This window comes from Triplophysa dalaica, chromosome 13 (assembly GCF_015846415.1).
Source record: "Triplophysa dalaica isolate WHDGS20190420 chromosome 13, ASM1584641v1, whole genome shotgun sequence".
Taxonomy (NCBI): Eukaryota; Metazoa; Chordata; class Actinopteri; order Cypriniformes; family Nemacheilidae; genus Triplophysa; species Triplophysa dalaica.
This window is the reverse complement of record NC_079554.1, coordinates 18,186,860-18,211,330: the sequence shown is the minus strand read 5'-3', so window position 1 is coordinate 18,211,330 and position 24,471 is coordinate 18,186,860. Positions and strand designations below refer to the sequence as shown.

At 37.5% G+C, this 24,471-nt stretch overlaps 3 protein-coding genes across 6 annotated transcripts; all 3 read right to left on the bottom strand.

Annotated features, from left to right (window-relative positions):
• Positions 1-2: 2 nt before the first annotated feature.
• On the bottom strand, positions 3-2,421 carry pbk (PDZ binding kinase). 3 transcript variants are annotated; one of them, XM_056763824.1, is made up of 8 exons: positions 2,357-2,420; positions 2,111-2,184; positions 1,816-1,909; positions 1,598-1,737; positions 1,162-1,331; positions 919-1,048; positions 658-840; positions 3-572 (listed from the first exon to the last, which is right to left on the bottom strand). In XM_056763824.1, the coding sequence occupies exons 2-8, from the start codon at positions 2,178-2,180 to the stop codon at positions 334-336; spliced, it is 1,026 nt and encodes a 341-aa protein (XP_056619802.1). In that variant the 5' UTR covers positions 2,181-2,184; positions 2,357-2,420; the 3' UTR covers positions 3-333. The 3 variants fall into 3 exon arrangements, with proteins under 3 accessions (XP_056619802.1, XP_056619800.1, XP_056619801.1); XM_056763822.1 differs by having other exon boundaries at positions 658-1,048; positions 2,357-2,421; XM_056763823.1 differs by having other exon boundaries at positions 658-1,048; positions 2,340-2,416.
• A 2,008-nt stretch (positions 2,422-4,429) lies between these two features.
• slc35d3 (solute carrier family 35 member D3) lies at positions 4,430-7,011 on the bottom strand. Its single transcript, XM_056763821.1, has 2 exons — positions 6,112-7,011; positions 4,430-5,637 (listed from the first exon to the last, which is right to left on the bottom strand). The coding sequence occupies exons 1-2, from the start codon at positions 6,545-6,547 to the stop codon at positions 4,808-4,810; spliced, it is 1,266 nt and encodes a 421-aa protein (XP_056619799.1). The 5' UTR covers positions 6,548-7,011; the 3' UTR covers positions 4,430-4,807.
• A 55-nt stretch (positions 7,012-7,066) lies between these two features.
• On the bottom strand, positions 7,067-24,329 carry pex7 (peroxisomal biogenesis factor 7). Of its 2 annotated transcripts, XM_056763825.1 has the most exons (10): positions 23,971-24,329; positions 23,825-23,882; positions 23,005-23,155; positions 22,819-22,896; positions 22,472-22,580; positions 18,639-18,745; positions 18,250-18,363; positions 16,843-16,898; positions 10,880-10,979; positions 7,067-8,008 (listed from the first exon to the last, which is right to left on the bottom strand). In XM_056763825.1, the coding sequence occupies exons 1-10, from the start codon at positions 24,074-24,076 to the stop codon at positions 7,943-7,945; spliced, it is 945 nt and encodes a 314-aa protein (XP_056619803.1). In that variant the 5' UTR covers positions 24,077-24,329; the 3' UTR covers positions 7,067-7,942. The 2 variants fall into 2 exon arrangements, with proteins under 2 accessions (XP_056619803.1, XP_056619804.1); XM_056763826.1 differs by lacking the exon at positions 16,843-16,898.
• Positions 24,330-24,471: the final 142 nt, after the last annotated feature.

Below are 24,471 nucleotides of genomic sequence, written 5' to 3'. Positions count from 1 at the left end.
CATACTGTAATCCAGTTGGTACTTTTAATTAAACGTACCTTGGCTACAAAACGTTATTGTACATGTTCTTTGTTCTAGTCCATTGATAGACCCGAAATTTCGTTTTATTTCGTTTAACAGTTCAAACACAGACACTATTTAATTTAAATTGCTTTGCAACCACTAGACTACAGTCTCTAGGATGTCCATAAGCACATAAAAACATATCTAATAAGACTAAATGCTGAACAGAAAAGTATTTACAATGTGACAAAGAAACAGTCTACAAAGTAAAATTAGAGAAAAACGCCAACAACATACATATTTTAGATAGACAAGGATATAGACAAACCATTAATCAATTACTATAACCTCACTGCTGCCTTTGTCAGACAGCTGGGTGTTGGACTCCAGTGCCTGTAGAATGTGAGCAGCAGAGGGTCTTTTGTGAGGGTCTTCCTCTGTACAGAGACAGAAGAGCTCCACCATCTTCTGGTAACCTCCTCCTAGAGTGGATAAATCCAAGGGTGGTCGAGTACCAAGCCTTTCATAATATGCGTCTTCATCAAAGTCATCCTCATCAAAGGAGTCATCTGAGACAAAGATGTGATCTGTCATAACAGCACTTAAAAATGGGATTTCAATTATCTAGAGGAAATAGCAGTTCTCAAACTTTACCATTATCATCATCATCATCCTCAGTGTCCAGCATCTCCAGGTGAGGAACAGAAAGAGTCATCATCTCCCACAAAGTGAGCCCATACGCAAAGATATCAGCTTTATCCCTGATGACTCCATCCTCCAGAGCTTCTTTGGGCTTCCATGGTTCGGTTCCAATGTAATGGGCTTTTGGATCACTCACTGAGGAACATGCAAAATGTTTATAAACATCTAAATCATCTTTGAAGAAAGGGATGGACATAATGCTAAAATGTGTACCTTGCATGTTTTCATCCAGCGGCAGAGATACTCCAACATCACAGATTTTGATGCTCTCAAAGTCGCCCTTTATTACAACATTGCATGATTTCATATCCCCATGCAAAAGCTTCTTCTCATTGTGCAGGTACTGAGCAAACACAATAACACATTAGTAGGAGTGTGAAACTACACAATGACAAAAATAGAAACATGTGAAACAGCCAGATAGCAATACTAAAAACATATGTTTAACATTCATACCTGTAATCCACGTGCAACATGAAGAGCCACTTTTTCAATGGTGGCCACAGGAAATGCTTGTAGGCCATCCTCTCTCCTCTTCTCGATGAGATCGTTCAAAGACTGCTCTCCTCCATACTCCATCGCTAAACACTTAGAGCCATCCTTTGCTGTGGCAAAAGCTCTGAAGCCTGAGTTTAGACAAACAAAGTTAAGATCAGTTATGTCTGAATAAAAAATGGAGACTGCTGAAAAGTTCATTCTAGACTTTAACAGGCACAAATTATGGTGCAGATTTTATTATGCAAAAAATCTAAATAATGATGCGTAAAAACTCTATGTCCTATATTTTTCTTTATGCAACATCCTTTATCCGAAAAAGGTTAGATTATAAAAGTAAATGGGTTGTAAATACTACAATTAATTGAATTCAACCCAGTCAATGAAAGACATTTACCAACAATATTTGGGTGGTGCAGGTCTTTCAAGATCTTCGCCTCATCACACAGACGCCTCTGATAGACTTTCATCTGACTTTTTGCACACTTGCTGTTGATCTTTTTAATAGCCCATGGGGAATGAGCCTGCTTTCCCATCCTTATGTAAACAGAAGTATACGTTTAAACATTTCATTTTCACTATAGAGTAGCAATAGTGGATGAAATAAGAATCTACCTGTCCATTAGATACACATTGACTCCAGTTCCACAGCCAAGCTTCTTCATAAAGGGAGAGGCTGGTATAGTGACAGGGGTTCCACATGCACTGGCTATTAACAAATAACACGTTTAATACATTATTTATTACCATACTTAACATATAAACAAACAACCGCATGTGGATGTGTTGTAAAGTCGTTTCAATGACTCCTCAATAAGATTAAACTTACGTTAGTTTGAAATCGTAGCACAATGAACTTTGGTCTCGTTCATTCAGAAAATGTAACGCTTAAAAAACACTCTTACGTTACCTGGACTTTTAACTTTTGCAGGCTTGCAAGGCGTTTTAAAGACACACGGCGATTCTTTATTGGTCTCCATTTCCCTACAATTGAAATATGAATTTGTTTATATTACCATTATACGAAAAACAAAACATCAATCTTTACACACAATCTTAATAAATAACAACACAATAAACACGAGGCGATTAAACAAATAACACTAAATGTTGAGTAATGTAAAGAATTTGAAATATACTAGAAATAGACTCTCACAGCTGCTGAAAATCGCGCCCGTCTTTCAAAATTCAACAACTTGTTTGACGTCACACGTACGTAAAACTACCGTATCTGCAAAGGGACATGACGTCCGCGCGTTTCGTTTATTTCTTCAGATCATTTCCTACTCACCTCATACTCTTTATGAATTTTGATACAACAATAAGTAGACATTAAATATTAAGAAAAACTAAACGACTTACTGGTAGAAAACGTTTAAATGTGACTCTAGTTTGGTTAAATGATCAATGATTTCGTACATGTTTTCCTTCACTAGATGGCGCAATGTCACCAGGTCAGTCTTTCTCCACAAACTTTAATGGTTCTCAAGATGACTTAAAGGGATAGTTCACCCAAAAATGTAATATTCTGTCATCATTTACTCACTCTCTTGTCATCTCAAATCTGTATGGCTTTCTTTCTTCTGCAGAACACAAAAGAAGATATTTTGAAGAATGTTAATAACCGAATAGCAGTGGCAGCCTTTGACTTCTATTGCATGGGCGCAAAACCAGTGCAAGTGAATGGCTGCCATCGCTATTCCGTGCACAACATTTTTCAGAATATCTTCTTTTGATGTTTTGTGGAAGATAGAAACTCATACAGGTTTGACATGACAAGAGGGTGAGTAAATGATGACAAAATATAAGATTTTTGGGTGAACTATCACATTAAATTAATTTAAAATAAGACAATAAGCATTAACATAAGATCAAACAACTGAATTCATATTTCTTAGTATTTAGATATAGTTTTAATTTATTACATTTTGCATGGCCAACTGCAGTTTTAAACTTACTCAGCTTTGGAGAGTAGGAGGATAAGAAATGTACTGATTCAGAAATCCGATTAAGCAAATATTTGCAATTCACTTTCTTCTAAGATTTGAAGAATTGCACTCTATAAAACATGACCCAGATGCCATAGTTAATGTATAAAGTGGCTTTTTTGGTGCCTATTCAAAACATAATGTAAGCCTAGATAAAGCACAGGTGACATGTATTTTAAACTGTCATTGTATTGCATGTTTGGAGAGTATTGTAATTAACCAAAAGAACAATGTGTCCTGGAAATATCTGTTTGACAGTCTCACAGAGCCATTGAATGTTAAATTATACCTCCACTGGTCATATATCGTATAAAGAATGGGAACACGAGCAAAAACCAAATGCAAACAAATGCTTAATCAGAAGATCACGTGACGGTACAGAATCACAAAGCAGAAAATATTTTTCGCACACGGCTTAAAGCATTACATTAAGTTTTTATATGTTTACCTCTAAGGGCTTGTGTTATATTATCTGGCCAATTCTGTTGTCATATAATGCCTTGAGCAAAATGAACAAGACAATGGTCCTCGCTGTGCCTTTGCAGTGGATCTATTATCACAAAAATCATTATAAAAGCACCTGGTTTTCAAGAGAAGTTTGTGTGCTTTTACTTTGTTAATTGTCAGGCAAAAAGGATTTAGAATGGAACACATTTAATATTACCCTGTAGTTTTAGTTCAAGTTTCATTCATTCAAGTTTATTCATTCAACAAACTATTTTCATTCAGATTTCTTTTACAATACGTTGCTCTATTAGTGGTGATTAAAAATATATTTTGATCATTATATTGGAGAGCAGCAGAGAAGAATTGTACTTCATTAAAATATTACTTATTTAATTTGATAATATTATATTATAAAATGTATAATATAAAATTGTATAATATAATATTATAAAATGTATAATATTATTTATAATAACTTATAATGCATATGTTTATATAGGGTCTTGTTCTAAAGATACAGACTTAAGCAACTTTGAAACAAATTAAGTCACTTTGTTCCAAATGTATAATTTTGTGCTATTTTGTTGAGCAAACCCTATCATCACAGACAATTATAGGTAATATAAAGATGTTTTATCGATTTAAAGCAGTGGGTGGGTAGCTTGTATTATATATTGTTAAAAATCAAATACAAAGATCACAATTTTGGTTTTAAGATTAAATGAATAGTGCATACTACATGTAAAAGGGAAATGCCTTCATTTCAAGAATTGCATTCCTAGACAAAACACAGATATACAGGCACAGACACTGCGTGCATTAAAACAAATTATCATTCAAAAACAATCCATTAATAACGATATTTGTACTTTTCGTTTTTGTTAATTTTCATCCTGACTTTCTACCTCTGGCGAACAATATTATTTTAATCAAACAATGCATTATGATAAATGATAAATAAATAAACCTATAATTATAATTCTTGGGATTCCGGTTATACATTATGCCCATCATCCAAAATGCTATAATCCCTCTAATATACAAACAGACCTTTTAAAAAAATAAAGGTTTTTCTTAAAACCATGTTAAGGAGAGAAAAAGGCAAACATTGTTCACACTATCGGTTCTTACCAATACTTAACATGCACATCTGACAAGCATAAAACCAATCATCAAGGACTTTGAACCTCCATATTATCTATTAAAGTGTCTTTCTTTAGGAACTTTAAGGCACGAACAGATCTCCAGACCCCTAGATAACTGTCACTTAAAGATTGTCTCGTAGGCTCGCTGTCTGATGTCACCGCTGGTCTTTCTAACTCTATGGACTCTGCAACTTTATTCTCACGAACAGGACCCTGGTCCTCGCTGTCAGCCGACGTCATCAGGCTTCCGTTCGGAATGCTTTCCAGACCATTGGGAAGAGTTTCCATATCTCCATCAGGCTTGGTTGGTTCCACGTAAGGTTCTCCTAGCGGTCCCTCATCCTTGGCCTCGTCCATATCTTGGTAAGTCAACTTCTTTTGGGTTTCATAATATTTCACCACACAGTAGGTGATGGAGCCCGCTGTGTTAACCACAACACCTACCACAAAAAGTTTAGTCGGCATCACGTCATTGAAGGCCAGCATGCCCACCGTGATGGTGGCTATGCTCTTTACCACCCCAACAAAACTGGTGGTCACGGCAGAGTTAATGTACGTACAGTGGAGTGTGGTGAAGTTCATAGCACAACCAATGAGGATGGAGGCACAGAAGATGCCTGTGATAAAGGGATTTTTCCAACCTTCGTATGTCCACATATCAATGGCGTCCATGCTTACAATGGAGCAGATGAAGAGAATAGGAGACGCCACCACTGCAATGGTATACTGGGCTGTGAGTGGACCATAATCACTGTCTGCACTTACTTTCTGGATGAGCACCAGGTAGGAGGCATGGACGATAACTGCTAAAACGCCTGTTACGTAGCCGAAAGGGTCACCTGTTAAATCTCCAGCCCCTGAAGAAAACAGTTAAAAATAAAACAGAATGGCATGAGAAATGTTTTTAGTAAAGATACACACAATAAACCACAAGAGATAAGAAAGTACACTAGTTTGTACGTTTGTAATTACTACAGTGGCATGAGCTTATGACAATTGTGACGCAGAACACCATTTAACGTTTTGATAAATGGTTTTGTGCCCATGAAGTAAATGGGGGACAGTGTGGTTTGGTTACCAACGTTTCTCATAATATCTTCTTTTGTGTTCCTTCAGAGGAAATAAAGCCATACAGGGTTGGAATGACATGATAATAAGTAAATAAATTATTATTTTGGGTTTTCTTTACCTTTAAGTGTCCCACTTTCTTAATAAAAGACTAAATAAACTGAACAGTCACACCAAATGTAAAGTTTCGTTATTGCATCAGCCCATCTATGTTAAAATATGTGATACAACTATTCATGCTTAATAATACTACATATTCTTACCAGCTAAGGCTGCTCCTCCAGTTGTGATTGAAACTGCCGCTATAACGCCAGGTGATGGGATCCCGTTCTTCAGAACGCACACTCCAATTCCCAACGTGACCAAAGGTAAGCATCGTTTAAACACGACATACATGGGTAAACTCAGTCCTCTAAGAGCCCAGAGAGTTAATGTGGACTGCAACGTTGCTAAAATACAAACGCTGGCGAAAACTTTAACTAACTGGAAGCTGAAGGGTGGTATATCTATCTTGCCCAGTCTCCTCAGCACTTCCAATGTGAGCGCCGCAGTGCTGCTGGTGAGACACTGAATTAAAGTGAGATACGTGAAGCTATAGGTCGTTATGAGAAATTTTAATAGGATATTTAGCGAGCCCGAAAACAATCCGTGCGCCACGGCCACCGAGATGCCCAATAAACGTCCTTTGCAAACTTCCATGTCTCCCTTGAGATTCTTCTATCGAATGATGGAAAAAGCAGACGACCAGATCGTAGCTGCTATACGGATGTTGTCCAGCAGAAATGGAAGCAAAAATTGTGTTTATTCAAGCACTAAAGCGAAACCCGACGTGGGAAAAAAGACCTTGGTGCATTGACAAAACTCAAAATGCATCAAATCCAACCGGAAAAGTCCCCATAAATAAGTGAGCGAAATTAAAAACCAGAACAAACAAATCAGACAGCAAGTGGTCTGTTTATTAGGAAAACAAGTACGTCTTCATGGACTGGGGGTTCCCGGCGTCTCCGTTACGTACTTGAGCTCTGCGTCCACTGCGCTCCTGCGCGCTCGCTCGTGCGTAATTTAACTCAACACAAGCACTGGGGGTTACCGAATAAATGCGACACACGTCGTAGCTCCCATTGTGTCCTTCTTTCTGTCCACTGCAGCCAATCCATTTACTATAAAGTACTTTATGCGTTTACTTCTAGGTAGTCAGAAATAAACAATAACGCAAGCTGTACTTCAATTAGTCAAGTAACCATTTATTGATCTGCACTCTTTAAAATAAATGAGCTTTTGACATTAAACATTTTTGGAGAGCTTTTTTCTAAAAAGAGCCATTTCTTTCTTACTCTTTATTAGATACTTCTGTACTTTTTATTAGAACCCCTTTCATCCAAAACCCTTTTGTGCAACAGAAAGCCTCTGTGAATGTTGAAGCTTATGTTAGGTTGTTATAAAGAGTGTGCTTCAACATGAAACAAGACTGCATTAACAATTAAAATTGGTTTACAGTGGCACATATTTCATAATAGTTTCGGGGATTCAAGGTCATTCAGTTAACACCTCATCATTGATAAAGCTTTAAAAATTGCAGTCTTTTTCTGCATATTCTTTTACGTTTGCATATTTACAAAATTGAACAATTAGGGTAAAAAAGCACTATGATAAAATCACAGTATATGAATGAAGTAATTATTCAGTGCCATGATGTTCCTGACTCGTGAATTTGTTAAAATATCAATTTGTATTTACGTCTGAATGTGTATCAAAATAAGATTTTACCACAGCTGAGACTGACAGATTGCATTGACTTCAATTTAACAAAACACCACATAAGGCAAACAGTACGCATTACTGTGCCTACAAACTTTAAGCAAATAGACACTCACATTTTAGTTTGATTTTACACTTTTAAAACACCCAAAACCCTCAATATAGAAAAGTTCTACACTGAGATAACATCCTTGTTTGTACTCCAGAATGATGAGTCCCTCGGCTTGCTTTAATGGCATCATTAGGAAAAGCTCACTGGAATCTTGGCAAACTCTGCACCCATGATTGAAACACAGCCGTATCTTACAGCATCATCTTCCCACAGTGCACCAAGACCTATAAGGAGGTCAGGCATGAAGGGGTGTAGACCTTTACTGTCTCATCCCAAGAACAGTCCACAACCTGTTAAAGCAATACAGTCACATAATTAAACCACCACTTTAATAGTTAGCTGAGAATAATAATAAATGCTTTTGTCATATATTGAAAGCTATACTACTATAATTCAAGTGAACAGAAAGCAGATAGCTTTTGGTGGTTGGCCTCAAAATTAAGACCCCTGCTGGCTTCACTCAGCTGCTTTAGTGATGCTGAGAATGCACGCTTGATATTAGAAAACAAAGAGATTGACTTGTGTGCATATGCTGCTTTTTTCGAAATGCCCCATAATGATGTTTCTCTTCCAATGAGCAAGCGAAACTGGGCACCTGATTGAACAATTATTTGTTTGATGATGCTTCAAAGACTTATTTTGCTCACGTAAAGGACACAACAACTGTTATACAAATTGCCAAGACAGAGAACACTGAAGCTTTGTATAAAGTTCACCTTGCTATAAACTAACCCACCCATGTGTGTGTGACGAATAACACAAATACTTAAATGATAGCATTTAAGCTACATAAATGTGTGCAACATAGATATAAATATAGATGTGATATATGCAAAACTTTACATTTGATTTCAGACGGTTGTTAACATTTACAGCGTGGATCGCGCACACATCCTTAATATTTCATATTCACTTTATACAATGTCCCTTTTCCTTTCAATCAAATTTCAAAAGGCACAGTTCCCCCTAACATCCCCACCTGAGGCTATTCACAAACAATACGAGAGCAATACACCGCTGCCAAAGAAAGACTCTGCTCGGTTTTATTGCAGTCTGTTTCTCTTATTAATTCAGAGCACTCCTGCAGCCATGGAGAGGATTAAGTCCTCCATTAATTACTTGACCGCAATATGCAGAAGAGAAACTGAATACAGAAGGCAGCGGTCCAGGAGACACAGTTCTGGGTTCGAGAAGTAGCGGGTGACACGGGATGCGAACGGCTGGTCAGCTGATAACACACTGTTCGGTTTAACCGGAGGCAGAGTGCAAGAATGAGTTTTGCTACTCTCTTTCTGCTCATCTCAGAAACTATATCTATATGAGATGAGATGTGCTCTTTTATAGAAAGACATTCAAACTCCTTGTCAAAATGCATGAAGAGTGATGTAATGATGTATCACCTGCTGTGGGTGGATCCTGGCTACTTCTTATGAAGTATAATTACTGCTATCGAAGGCTTCACTTTATGGCTGTAGGGATGTTCAGTGTGGTGTGTAAAACTGGAAGAAGGTGATCCATCAAGCAGATGTGAATTATGTAGGGAGGTTTGTGAGGGGGCCGATGTACTTTGTGTGGGTTAATTGGGGTAAACTTGTAAACCGCCCAGGTCAATTACTCACCTGATTAATCGACCAATGGCTATGCTGGCGTCGCCTACTTTTGGCCACTACTGTATACGTGTTTTTAACAACAGACTTATGGGTTTGAATATTAGACTTGACAGCAAATAGGAAAGCCCCACAAGTTGGTGCGAGTGTGTGTTTGTGGTTGGCAGGGAACAGGGAGACTGCGGTACAAAAAAAGCTCTTCACAGTTCTTGCCTTCGCCCTTGCAAGAACATCACACGACAACTGGAGCCTGCCAACAGCTGCATTGACTCTACATGCGGATCTTACAATAAGGCACAATTTATACGTCAGTTTCCACACTGGCAATTTGGCTCTGACATGCTGCGGCTCATCTCTGTCATTCCTCCGGTCGTGCACCCTTAGTGTAAGAGATATTGTGTCTTATAAGATACCAAATACTCCAAACTAGCAAGACCGCTGTGTGAGCTTAAAAGCTTTCCCAAAGTGTATTAAATTTTATTTGAGACTCTAAATTAACAAAATGAGATGTGAAGGCAAGAGTGAGGCATTTATATTGTTGAATGTAAAAGTTGAAAGTCTGTAGTGCTAAAGGGAATCAATGTACTAAACTTTGGCTGGATAGATAAGGTTGTTCAAGGTAGACAATGCAAGAAAGTATAAAATCTCATTTTTGAGGAATGTCACTTTGGAAAAAAAAAGGAAAACAGGACTGTACCAAAAATAGGAGATACAGCAAAATATAGAAATTTTGATACACCAAAGTTTATTGTATTCTCTGAAACGACGATGGTACCCGAAGCTGACGAGGGGGTCACTGCAAACTTCCCTCGTCAGCTCAGTGATGGTTCATTGACTGCTCTATCTTTTATTCATCACAGTGAGTGCTGGAAGCAGACAGGAGCCGATCCCCCGAGGACCGCAGCCCACATCTCAATGAGCCGAGTGCCGTCATCACTGTATTACTCTACGTGACCGCTTCCATTTACACGTTCGCCGAACAAAGGATGACATGGTTGTTTGGCGAGATAGAGAGACATTTCAGGTGTCATTTCAGAAAGACCAGATTTAATAGTTCGGGTTAAAAAAACGGACAGGAGCTTCGGAGGGAGTGTGGAAAATATTGATTCAAGTTTCTCAGTTGAGAGATGCTGTTCCATCAGAACGGATTTCATTCAAGTGGAGCGATTACAACTAACACAGTGACAGGACTGTGTGATACGGCTCTATGAAACAAGGCTATCTTGTGATGATATATAAAGTGTTTCTGGATATTTGGGATATTCCCTGAAATGGCTTTTAACTTTTATCAAGAATCTATTGTGGAAAAGGCTGAATTACACTTTACGACTTTGAAAGAGTTTCTAAAATATAGCCTCAACATTATTTTTCTCCATTTATTTTATTTTTGGACGTTTATCACTTTTATAAAAGGACAATGACAGACAATAAAAAATGGTAACTCTGATTTAAACTTACATTGCCAACACAAGGTACCATTACTCAATGTGTCAAAGAACAAAACTTACTGAACTACTAAGTGTCGAAGCGTTATAAGCGAGTTTGCTGGTTTACCTGGTTAGGGACGTGCAGGTTGAAATCCAGGCCGCACACAAACTCAGAGTGATGCTCGAGTGTTTCCAGAAGTGGCTGGTTCTTGGAGTAATCCCAGAGTCTGTGAAGGCAGAACAGCAGAAGGCAATCATGCTAATTGAACGGCCGTTTGTCTTTTCTGACGGCCCTGCGGCTCAAAGCCCTGACGCAGCCCTGGCTCACCAGGGCCCGAATGATCCATTCAGCAAATGTAATTAAATCACCTCTCCGCAAAAAAAAACTCCCTGGCTATAGGAAAACACTAGGCAGCCATCAATACATACATTTCCATAGAGCAAAACTAAAAGATCTTATTTATAAGCGCACGGGGGAGACTTGGGCTAAGGAGGTTTTTTATAAAGAGATATAAATCACCAAAGTGCCATCGATGCAATTGGTGTGTGTTAAAGGGGATGTGCAATGGTGTTTCATGCATTCTGACTTCTTTACAATATTAAACGTGCCGTCTTCTCATGCTTGACATTGTCAACTTGTCAAAAAATGAGTTGGATGTTTTACATTATTTCTGTGCTAGATACACTCCCCCAAGGTTCGTATAGGTTTCAGAGTTTTTTCGAATATGAAAATCCGTTTTGTGACAACTTTTCTTAGTACCTTATTGGGCAAATCTCCCGGAAAAGCATGGCCACGGGAAGGCGAAAGAAATTCCCACGCATCAAAGAACGAGCGATTGGAAGATACGCCATCAAGATTGGCTCCGCTGCGTCAAGATTGGCTGCGCTGTGGGCCTGAAGCTCATTACTCAAGCGACAGTGAGATAAGTTGAGGTGAGTTTGTTCGTTTACAGCATTTCATTGTTGGATGTTATATAAACGTGGATATAACACCGGATTTGGAGATCGATTGAAATTGATAGATGTAGCGGTCCCAGCGCTAAAAGGTGCGGACATGAACCGCACACGGTAAGTGAAACTGAGTCATATATCTGTGTTTGTTGACAATTGGTGCACACGTGCTTTAGTTCCCCCCGCATGCATTGTGTGTTTTCGAAAATAATCGTACAGCTGTATCTGTCTTTTATAAATGTGATCAAACTAAAGACTGTACAGATATTTGAAGGCTAGTGGACTCGAGATGAACATGAGATATGCAGAAACGGCCACTATAAAGAGTTACGGCCACTATAATGATTCAAAGACAAGAGGGTGGTACAAGAGATGGGGCTCAGAAAAAGTCCAATAAAATTGTCACAAATTGTATACAGTTCAATAAACCGAATTAAATTCCCTGCAATCTGTGGGCCCAGAATTTGACAGAATTGTTGGTATAATTGAATCATCTATCCTTCACAATGTTCAGCACAACCTTGCCGGTTGCAGTTTATTGAGTTTATATTCAAGCAATTGCAAGATGCGCTTATCCAAAGTGACCGAGGGTTTATTCCAGCCACCCAATGTTCACAGAATACATATTTTGTCTGGACAAAAACACACTTTTGAACAAGTGGTGGAAAGTAACTAATTACAAATACTTTCGTAGCAATACTTTTTAGTACATTTTTAATTCATTTGAGTAGAATTAAATTGTGAGACTACTTTGACTTCTACTTGAGTTGAATAAAAACGAAAGTATTCAACTTTGCTACATTTATTTTTCACAAAAAAGTACAACATAGACAGAGTTGCCAAATGCCAATTGATGTGCATAATATACATTGCATATGAAGACTACTTTTATAATCGTGTTTTGCTCTCTTTTGTTTTATTTCAAGATTTTTCATTCATTCGCAATTTTGATTCCCCCGGGGTTTAAGCGTATGTAGGTTTATGAGCACTTTTAAAAAGAAAATGCAGTGGAGTCTCACTAAACTCTGCCTACTCGTGGTGAGTTGTGTGCAGTGTTGGGTAAATTACTCTGAAAAAGTAATTAATTACTAGTTACTAATTACATATTCAATGGGGTCATTAGATTACCGTACAAAATATTCTCTACAAAAAGTATAATAACTTCTTACTAATTAATTTCTATATCCTACCTCAACCTTGATTAATTGTTGTGAAAAGAAGTGATTCAAGGATAGACAAGAAACGGCTCTTTTAATTCATTTAAATATATAACATAAAACTACATAAAGTATTCTTATTAACTGAACAAAGTATTACATATGTGAGAAGGTTAAATTAAAGCATATGCTGTAAAGTGAGTAAATGTCATTTCCACTTTTTTGTATTTAATACACCGTATTTAGCTCACTTACATCAGAAGTAACTGTAATTAAATTAATATTAATAAAATGAATTACTTAGTTACACAAATGTGGGTATTATCAGCCGTTAGAGTGCGCATCATTCTGCACTTCAAATTTCTACCGGAAGTAGTAGACCATCCAGAAATCTTTGGAATACTCTTTGCAACATACTACGATTACAACTAATTCGGTTTTTTAAATATTATTTAGGACGGATAGTATGCGAATTCGGAGCTTTGGCACGAGAGCCTCCTCTAGCTTTTGGATGTGGCGGCATTTAACCGTAACTCATTGAGAAACTGAGTAAAACTGTACGTTCAAACCACCGCCGTCGAGAGCGTCAAAAATCGTTCTGACTGCCCTGCCAACAAACGCTGTGGAAAGAGTCTTGGGCGCGCTGACGCTCTGACGTGTATCAAAATCTTATCTTGCATTTAAAGGGGCCGCAAAGCAAACAAGCTTGTTGTTATGGTGCAGACTGACCACAAGAAATTGATCGGTGGACAAACTTTATTGTAGTTACAAATTTGCTAACGAAATAATATTCTGCAGCAGTAACACTGTTGAAATTATGAAAATGAATGACTTCCGGCCACTTTGGCGCTCTCGACGGCGGCGGTTTGAACGCACAATAAGAATCGCAAGATTAATCGTGACAGCACTATCATTTTTGTTTCTATATGTGAACTACTAACAATATTTCTCCCAAATATTAAATAAAAATATTTGCATTTATTTGCAGAAAATGAAAATGAATGAGAGAAACAGGTCAAAATAACAGAAAATATTTTTTTAGACTTAAAATACTGCAATGAAAACAAATTCATATTCACTTTCAATGAAAAAAATAGTAATATTTGTACTGCGGAATTTCGGTTTAGTTAGTTTTTATGCGTCTTGTCATGCTGACAGTCTTTTACATTACTGTTGGATGACTTTATGTTACTCCTGAGGTTTGATTTTGTTGAAATTCAACAGCCAATTGAGTAATTGTAAAGTTTGAAATTTATCTGATCCACTTGCCTTTAAAACAAGACAGGTTATAAAATCATACCCAGTTAATTTAACCGAGCAATCTGAGCAAACTATCCTCATAACGCAAGACATAGAAAAGTTCCCAATACAAAGAAGAAAACAATGGAGAAAAATCAACATCCCTGCCTAGTTGTTTAATACTACACACACCGCAACATCACTTTCCCTTTGTGCTCAATACAGTACCAGCACGTAAGTATGAAGTGCCGTCATAGCAACTAGAAAAGGCAGCTGTTGGGTATGAAAGAGGACACCTTATCTCCATTAAACCAGAAGTGACCGATCTCAAAGAGCGACTGAGCGGACCTGGTTAGGTAAATAGCAAAGTGTGTGTGGCAGCAGGTGGCTCTCTCTGAACGTCAAGCCTTTAAAAAGGTTTTGTATTTAAATAAACACCTTTGTGTTTTACCCGCAAGCGAACAAAGCAGATTCCTATTTATTCATCTTCATGGGGAAATCATATCCGGTTTGCATCTACACAACGTAAAGTTAAAAGGTAAGATTAATTGCGAAGTACGAGTAACCACTCTGTTCAAACAACACATTTCCGGTTTTAAAAAGAATTGATTTCTATGGGAGCAAAACCAAAGTCTAGTTCTGATGTTAATTAGCTATAATTCATGTTAAATGAGCCGAGACTGCTAACAAGACTGCGGTTGAAACTTATGTGAGGAAATGTGACATGTTTTAGGTCAAAACTAATTTCAAACATTTAGCAAAAGCTTTGATCAAAAGGTTCAAGGGTTCATAAAGATGTGTAAACCGTCCAATAAACCTTTTGATCATCATGCTACAAACCGGCAATTTTCGTGACTGACATTCGTGAGTAAATTTGGCAGCACAAGCACCTGGGCTTAGATAAACACATAATGTTTTAACCACGAGGTGACAATCACCACCTGCAGGAAAATCAAACTCGCCTCTAACAAGACCGTTTATAGCAAAGGCTGCACGCAAAGTCAATTCTCATTTTCAAAGCTTGTCAGTACAGATAAAGCACATTCACTGATCTTTCTTCAGATAACAGTCAGGGAAAAACCTGATCAATTGACCCGAGACAACACTTTGAAAGACATTTATACAGTGCCTTGCAAAAGTATTCATCACCCTTCATTTTTATTACATTTCGTTATGCTGCCAAATCTTTAACTACTTTAAATGACAAAAATATACATTGATCTACACTCACTTTAAAAACTAAAACTGTTACTGAAACTTATAGAAAGACGAACATCACTGCAACACTCCACCAATCTGGGCTTTATGGCCGAGTGGCCAGACTCAAGCCTTTGCTCAGTGAAGACACATACAACTTGAAATATGCAGAAACGTTCTCTCTGGTCTGATGAATCTCAGTTTCATGCATCATGGCGGGAGAAAATCAGGTACTGCTCAACACTTGTACAATAGCATCTCAACAATAAACTGTGATGGAAACAGCATCATGATGTGGTGTTTTTTTGCTGCAGGGAGTGGGGCATTTGTCAAAGTGGGAAAAAATCTTAACGGCACAAAATACAGAGATAATGATCATGAAAAAATAGCCCAGAACATTCAGAACATTAAATTTGCAAAGTTATAAGTCACAAAAAATGTTTTTTGTTTTGACATTATTGTGCATGGCGTGTAGATTAATGTAAAAAATAATTTAAAGTAGTTTAAGATAAGCCAGCAAGTGCCCCATAACAAAGTGAGTAAGTGGTGAGTAAGTAACAAAGGTAAGTGCATATCGTCAAAAGTTTGTACATTTTGCTTTTTTTACAGACTTTAATTCCTAAATATTAAATTATTTTCTGTGGTACAGCTTAACCTGGCACATTGCTTGAAGACTACATAACAAAGAAATTAGAAATATTTATCTGACAGCATTATAAAGCATTTTAAATCTGCAGTGCAGTGTCAGATTTAATTCCTATTAACGGTTTCTGAGATTAAGAGAGCAAATTTGCATTAAATCTCAGAAGAAAATCAATGTTTTTCATCCAGTTTTATCAACTAGGCCAGGCAGTTCCAAAAGAATGAAGCCATCAAGAAGGGTTTAGTATCAAAGATGAGATCTCTTTTGCTGAAAGCAGTGACGTTTGCCTTGCTACAGTGACTTCTGATTATCTGACTCTCATATTTGCAAAAATGAGCTCCACGCTCGATAAAAACAACCACACGCCAAACGAATGAAATACCCTACGCAGCGGTTATAAAGCGCTCTGCCCTAAAATGAGATCAATGGGTTTTACAACCGAATTTAATAGCAAAGAGCAGCATTTCTTGTCATCTCGCCAGCACTGCAGACTTCACCATTCATCAAGAGAAAAACACTATGATTTAGAAATTTCACTTGGAAACATCCCCGGCATATAATATGGTTGAGTAAATTTCCATAGGACAGCCAAAAGATTATAGAGAAGGTCTTTAGAAGCGAGAAATCCCACAGTATGAGAGTTTTTTGAAGAATGATATATGACAATATTCTTGTACTTCTTCGAGAGCTCATTGTAGGACTGTAAGCAGATGTCAGATCTTTATAATCATCTTTGTGAAGGAAGGGAACACCCGCAGGAAAGAGACAGCATGATAATTGATCCGGTAAAACTACACAGTGTGGTACACTCCATCCTACCACATACTGTAAATCTGATTAGAAATCCGTTCAAAAAGGCCTTCAATCTTGGTTTAAAGAGCCAAAGATTCATATTTTACTCACCTGACTGTGAAATCATAGGAGCAGGATGCCAAAACTGTCTGATGAAATGGGAAGAACTAGAAAAGACAATTGAATTAGAAGTTAACTTACAGTAGCTGGCGAAAATAATTGCCATAGACGTACTGAAGTCGAAACATGCGGGAGTCTTAAACAAGCACCCTAAAATAGTAAATGCTGGCCAAGAACTGTTTGGCTATAAGCATTCTTCCAAATATCTTTGAATTTTATCGAATAAATTTATACACATTTGGAACAACTCGAGTGTGCGTAAATAATAACAGAATTTTTTTTTGGCCGAACTGTCCCTTTAAATACAAACGAAAACGCTTTTTCATAATCTGCAGAACATTTAATGATGAAGACAATGACAGGAAATCTTCATCCCTGATGTTGGAAGTGCAATGAACGAAAATGACACGATAATCATATAATACGAATACACAATGATCATTTCACAGCGATTTGATGATGTGATGACATCGAACAACACACAATCTCACGGTTCGCCGCTCTGCTGTATTATACCCCTCAGAGCAAAACCAATCATTTGCTTTTTTGTCTGTGAGTGTCGTAGAGGTTTTCACACCGTTGGACATTTTTATATTTGTTTTTAACAATATTTTATTTGGGTTGGAAGATTTTGTTTCATTTGAAGACATCTTCCAACTAGCTTTAGAGTCACTTATGGCTTCTGACAAATCGAAGCCAAGATGTCATATGACCATTTTTAACAGTGGCTTCTGTTTACAACTTTCCCACAAGGCTGTGACTGGTAACTGGATATCTTTGGGGCATATGACAGGCAGCAGACCAGTTGGGTGCAGGGTGCATTGAACTCTGGGCTATCCTCATAAGTGGTGTCAATTTGTAAACAAGTTTTGTCCAGTTTAATTAAACACATCCCTAAGGAAAACCATTTACTTAAGGAAATCCATAGCTGTCACACAGGACAGAAACGCACAGAAGCTTGTGACCCATTTATGTAAAACAAGACTTGTGAAGTTCATTTAAATCAAAGCAATGATAAAGCTAATGTGACACTGTAAAGCACGTAAGAGAAGTTTAAAGGCCGAATGTGTGATTTTTTAGGATCTATTGAGAGAAATGCATTATAATATACATAACTATGTCTTCAGAGGTGAAAAATATTTGGAAACATGTTAGCACCTGACATTTCTGGGACATCATTGACTACCATAAAAGGAAATGTTAAAGTCTGCTTTCCGAAAATCTTTAAAACATCCAATTCTGTGTGCAAAAGAACAAAAACATTACTACTAAAAATATACAATTTTTCCTACAATGGTAGTCAATGACGTGCCAGAAATGTTAGTTGCTAACATTTTTCCAAATATCTTTCTCATTGTTTTGATGACAAAATTTCATTTTTTTTAAATATAAATGCACCTTTACTCTGCGGATGGCATAAGAATGGCTTATCATCTCAGCTAAATGATGCCGGACGTTTCGCAGGTCCCATACACGAAGACTGCAGTCTACGGCTCCGGTGACCAGAACATTCTGACGACACAAAGGAAAGTCGGCATGAACTGAATGCAACAGCTAGACAGCTATTATTACAAATAATTTATCTGTACATTGTTCTAAACAAACCACATATCATAAACAGATTGTAAAGAATCACATGCACTTATTATAACCTTATTATATTTCCCTTCCTTAGGTGCTCAGAGATAATTCAATACAATGAATATCAGATTTTTTTAAATTCTCATTCTAATTCACATTTGTACCAAATTACACCCCATAGTCTTTGAGTTTTGAATAATACTTACCTGGTCATATTTACACCAATCACAGCTCAGTATTTCGGCCTTGTGGGCAGGAATGGCCAGCCTGCACGCTCCTGCCTTCACATCCCAAACTCGCAGGGTCCCATCCCCTAGCGACAGAGACAAGCTTTACGTCTCATGTGCCATTACATTTATCATTAAAGAGGCAAAAAAATATTCTCAATTAAATTCCCAGCCTGCACTCTCTGCAGAACCCCATGAACCATAACGTTCATTTCAAGGGCCACTCAGCAGGAATGGACCCTGGGCGGGTGGAACGCGTTTTGTGCCAAGACACTGCGTCAGTTCAATGTTGCGCGGGCCATGGACTTCAACAGGGAATCTCTTTACACTTGGTGTCTCTGACCTTCTGCAACTTTAGCATTCACCATAAACCACAGGAAAAGGCTCAAGAGTTGGAACTCAAAGATGGTTAAATTGTCACAAGCTAAAATACAGTACCCTGGGGGAACAATTTAATATCTTTTTTTAATCATAAACACAACAGAATACGAAGACTGTATGCCATGAACACCACATAATTGTATTGCTCAAATGGATATCTGTCTCTGGTATATACAATACATTTCAAAGATCAATGGAGGCCGTGAATCTGAACTGCACAATGCTAAACACAGGACGATCAAAATGTTGCATTTACTGATCATCCAATAGATCACAGTTCAAATGAATATCACTACTTTAGTTAATTATATCAGGATGCTTATGGCCATCACTATTTATTGATCTGGTGATCTGTATCTGATGGAATAAATAAAAGGCACGCTGATGCGTGACCCACAGGGAATTCCTGTCTGTTCTGCACACACAAAATAAATTAGGGTTGTACACAAATACACAAAATGTTAGTCAAGTAAGATTTTTTTATATATCTTTTAAACGTTCTCCACCATGGTTCCATTTTTGTAATGTGATGTCATACGGACTTCGAGTCCCCCCTCGAATTCCGTCCCCTTTAGGACCCCTGAGTGATTCTATTGGCTGAAAGAACGTATATTTGGGTGCCTGATTGCTCTTTCGGTGCCTGATTGCAATTCTTACAAAATTACATTACGATACATGTCACTAGACCTTTGCTAAAATGACCACTAATGTCTTTTACATGAAATGCTTGCTATGCTAGTATGTATATGACGCTATAGGTAATGAAATCAAACAAATCTCGTTCTTACTGTCTTAGTTAGCTTACGTATCAACTAGCATAGCATAGAACTACGTGGTTAACTAGCACTTGCGAAAAAAATGGTAGCACTAGCACTTATCGAACATACACAAAAATGTGAATTTTGTACTAGTCGGGTCCTAAAGGGGACCGAATTTGAGGGGGGACTAGATATCTCATGACACATGTCATTAAACAGATGGTTTAATCCAATATGTACAATACAGTGTACCTATGTCAGAGACAGTCGGCGCAATATTAACAACACATGTTAAGTCAACAACAAAACATAACCTGCAATTTCAGGTTTTAAACAGAGATGGCGATATAGAGGTAAAAGTTACAGATTGAAGGTACGAGATTTAACAGCACTGTACGCATAAAACTAAACAACTGAAAAATCTTGTGAAGTCCTACAAAGATCTTAAATGTGTGTTAGGGACTTCTTGTAGATGTAAAGATAAAAGGTCTCTATTTGAATTAGCTGCAGTGACCTCAATAAAGACGTTTAACATTAACTTGATTTGTGTCTCGTTCTTGGCGCTACTGCTTTAATTAGAGCAGAATGGATATCTTGCTGACATTGTTGGTGTATAAGCAATATGCTTTAAGATGTCCTATATTCTGGGCAAAGAAGTCAGAGTTCTTGCTATCACTGCACAAAGAAGGGAAAAGGTGGAACCTCTGATAAGAGTTTCCAGATTATCTAGAGTTGCTGAAATTGTCTTTTGAAAGCAGAGAGTCAGTCATGTAGTCTCTGTTGATTATATCATCTGTTGAGCAGATGTCTCATGGCAAAAAATAGAAACTCAACATAAGAACATTTTGCAACTCATTAACAACAGGTTTGAGATTAATTTGCAAAACCAAGGCTGAATAATAAACTGTTGATTTATCCATATTGTGAAAACAAAATGTAATAATTTAGAATGAGAATTTAAAGGGATAGTCACACAATTGATTTTTTGTTTCGAATGAAAAAAAATTGAAAATCTATTTCAGTCACTATTCACTTTCATCGTATCTTTATTCCATATAATGAAAGTGAATGGTGACTGAGAATGTCTCTTACATTTTTGCCCAACATCTTCAGTTAACAGTTAACAACATTTTAATTTTTGTGTGAACTGTCTCTTTATATAACATCGAATATGAATACCCATTAAGATTTCAAAACCATGGCTGTTAACGTATTAAAGGGATAGTTAACCCAAAAATGAAAATTCTGTCATTTACTCACCCTCAGATGGATCCAAACCTGTATCAATTTCTTTTTTCTGCTAAATACAAAGGAAGATATTTGTAAGAATGTCAGTAAATAAACAAATCTCATCCGCCATTTACTGCCAGAGTAGGGAACATAAATACTATATACTACATACTATAGGTTTGGAACATCTATGGGTGAACTATTCCTTTAAAACAGACACTTTATCTATGCAGATAGTTACAGACACAACCAGCCATCTGAAAAAACTGAAAACAGAGTAGTCAGCCTGTGACCACTAAATGTGAAAAGTCTAGTGTTGGCCTTTAGCTCATATAGGTTTTTTCTCAACCTATGCATCTTTGCTGAAGCGGCGTTTCACATAAACCTTTTCCACGATCATTTTGAGCATTGCCACAGTGCTGGGATTTAGTATTGATTTTCAGACACATCTCATTACACATGTGCTGTCAACATTTAATAGCAGAAGAAAAGGGTCCGCCATCAGCAGCTCCAGAGGAGGGCTGAACTCAATCCAAAACGTGAGGGCAGATTTTATGTATGTGATCTTTCAGGGACCCATAGATGGGCTGTAAGCGTTTATATGCATTCATGTGTAGTCATTAACATCATTGAGTCTAGCACTCACACTGCATAAAAGCCAATGAAACCATTTTTTCATAAAATGCAATAGAGATTGACAAATAATATTTATCAACAAACAACATTAGCCCCTACTAACCCCTTGTATGGAAACAAAACCACTAAGACATTTCTCAAACAGATCTTCTCTTCCACAGAAGAGTCAGGTTTAAATTACATTTATTCAATCGCGACAGAACATCTCACACAAACAAAACGGCGCAAACCATTAGACAACAGTCGATTATTTAAAGATTTCTAATATGAATGCGATATGAATCTACAAAAAAATCCAAACGAAACAAGCAAGTTAATATTTTGTGAATTTAGGGTTTACAGACTGTTTCTGGAAGCTCAAGAGGACACTCAATGTTCACTGCTGACCTCAAGGGATGAATGATGGTACTACCAGCTGCAGGTTAAGGAAACTGCTCTATTTGCATATTTTGTAAAGGAGAGGGAGGACAGGGACATACGAGGAGAGGCTCTGACACAAATTATACTTTGGAATTCAATGCCCTCTACTCTATAATTTGCTTGTAATGCAATTTTAAAGGCACATTTAGTAATGAACACTGCGACATGCATGCAAGCATCATACAGAAGTGAGCATTTTTATTTGTCAATTCCATTATTCACCATCAGCAAGTCATTTATTTCATGAATGATGTCTCGTTACAGAGGGGTTACTGAAATAAGCTGTGTTAGTAGTAGAACCCAAGATCATGTCATGTCACATGCGCATAAAAAAAGGATTTTTGTGTAAGCGCATATTTTTTTAGTGTGTGCACTGTTTGCACTCACCTGAGGCTGAAGCAAAGCATGCTGGCATATGAGGAGACCAGACGGTGCTGTAGATGACGCCTTCGTGACCCTGGAGGGACCCAACTAACTGACATTGTTCAGGATCCCACTGTTGAATAAATAAACATCATAATCAAGAAAGACATTTTTTTAAGGCATCTATCTTAAGAATTGGATTTCTTTGGTTACTAAATGACTTTTGATTCCGGTGGATTCAGGCACACATAACAGTAGCCAAAAAATTGTGTTTTTCCATGTTTCAAGCCATTGTAAAAGCCTTTTATAGCACTTTTTATTTTACCTTTTGCATTTTTCAAGATGTAACTCCTAAAATACACCACGCTTACCACTTTGGCTGTACGGTCCCATGATCCTGACACCACTAGATTCTCCCCCCGCGTTTGACTCCAATCTACCGCATACACCTGTAAATCCAGACAATTGTCAGTTAGAAGGTATTAAGTATAAGGGGCAATAAAGTAAAACAAGCAGCTTTCACGTGTACTGTTTTTGGAGTTACGAGCAAAACTGACCTCTTGTGTGTGACCTTTCAGCACCTGCAGAAGACCTTGAGGATTGGCCGTGTCCCAGATCTGCAGAGATCCATCACCTCCTCCCGTTACCAAAACATGTTCATTGTTCTCACTCCACGTCACATCGAAGAGCCCATCATTCCAGTCAAAGCTGCCCAGGTGACCAAAACAACCTTTAGTGAACGATCAATGACATCTGACCTGACCTTAATTGTGACCCTGGATCACAAAACCAGTCTTAAGTAGCACAGGAACACTTTTAGTAAAAGACAAAAATACATTGTATGGGTTAAAATTATCGCTTTTTCTTTTATGTCAAAAATCATTAGGATATTAAGTAAAGATCATGTTCCATGAAGATATTAAGTAAATTTCCTACCTTAAGTAAATAATAAATAAAAACTTTATTTTTGTGAGTGGATGGCTTGCCATAGTGCCTCTGATTAACAACTTCAAAGGCGATATTCTCAATATTTCGATATTTTTGCACCCTCTGATTTCTGAGTTTTTAAACGGTTGTATCTCAGTCAGATATTGTCATATTCTAACAACTCATACATCCATAGAAAGCCTATTTATTCAGCGTTCAGAATGTGTAATTTCTGAAAACTGATCCATTAGACTGGTTTTGTTGTCCAGGGTCACAATTTTGGTCAATTTACCCAACTGCCCCCAAGGTCCCGATTTTCAGTGGATTTATGTTTTCTAATGCAGGCATGTGTACATTTTCATGTCTTTATTTCTATTATGCACATCAATTCTGCATTACATTTTGACATAAATAACCCTTAATAAAAATGTACAGTAACAGAAACATCACCTCCTCACAACTGAAATATTTTCCTCACTCTGCTCCAACACAAGAAGTGTCCCACATCCTAAAAGACAAAGAAAAATATCACTTAACCATCTGCATTTATATCAATCATGCAAGTTTATACAAATAATGCAAGACACCTATATCACCTGCTATTCCATAATACTGAGATGAAGCGCACGCGACTGTAGAAGGCAGAAAAGGTGAAACCTCCACTGCATATCCATGACGCCCTGGAGATCTAAAGGACTTCATACTCACTAATCTCTTGATGTGTGGAACAGTAAAGTCTTTTTAGTTCGTTCATATCATATTGTCACGATTATTTTTCTCTCTTGTATCTTCGTGGTACAGCGCAGCGAACACTTGTCGACAACAACGATATGTTAAAACGTTCCCACCGATCGGAAATATTCAAGGGGCAAACAAGAAATGTGTTTTGAAGGTAAACAAACTTCGCATAAAACACGTGTGTGTCACTTGAAGTTTGTACTTGAACTTGTAGCTGTTTACTTCCGTGTTTTGGCAGGCGACGGGAACGCAACGCTGTGATTGGTCCGATGACGGTGACGTACTTGCAGGTAGGATTGATTTACAAGACGAAAATAAAATAACTGATTTAAAAACAAAAGTCCTATCAATCTTGTTAA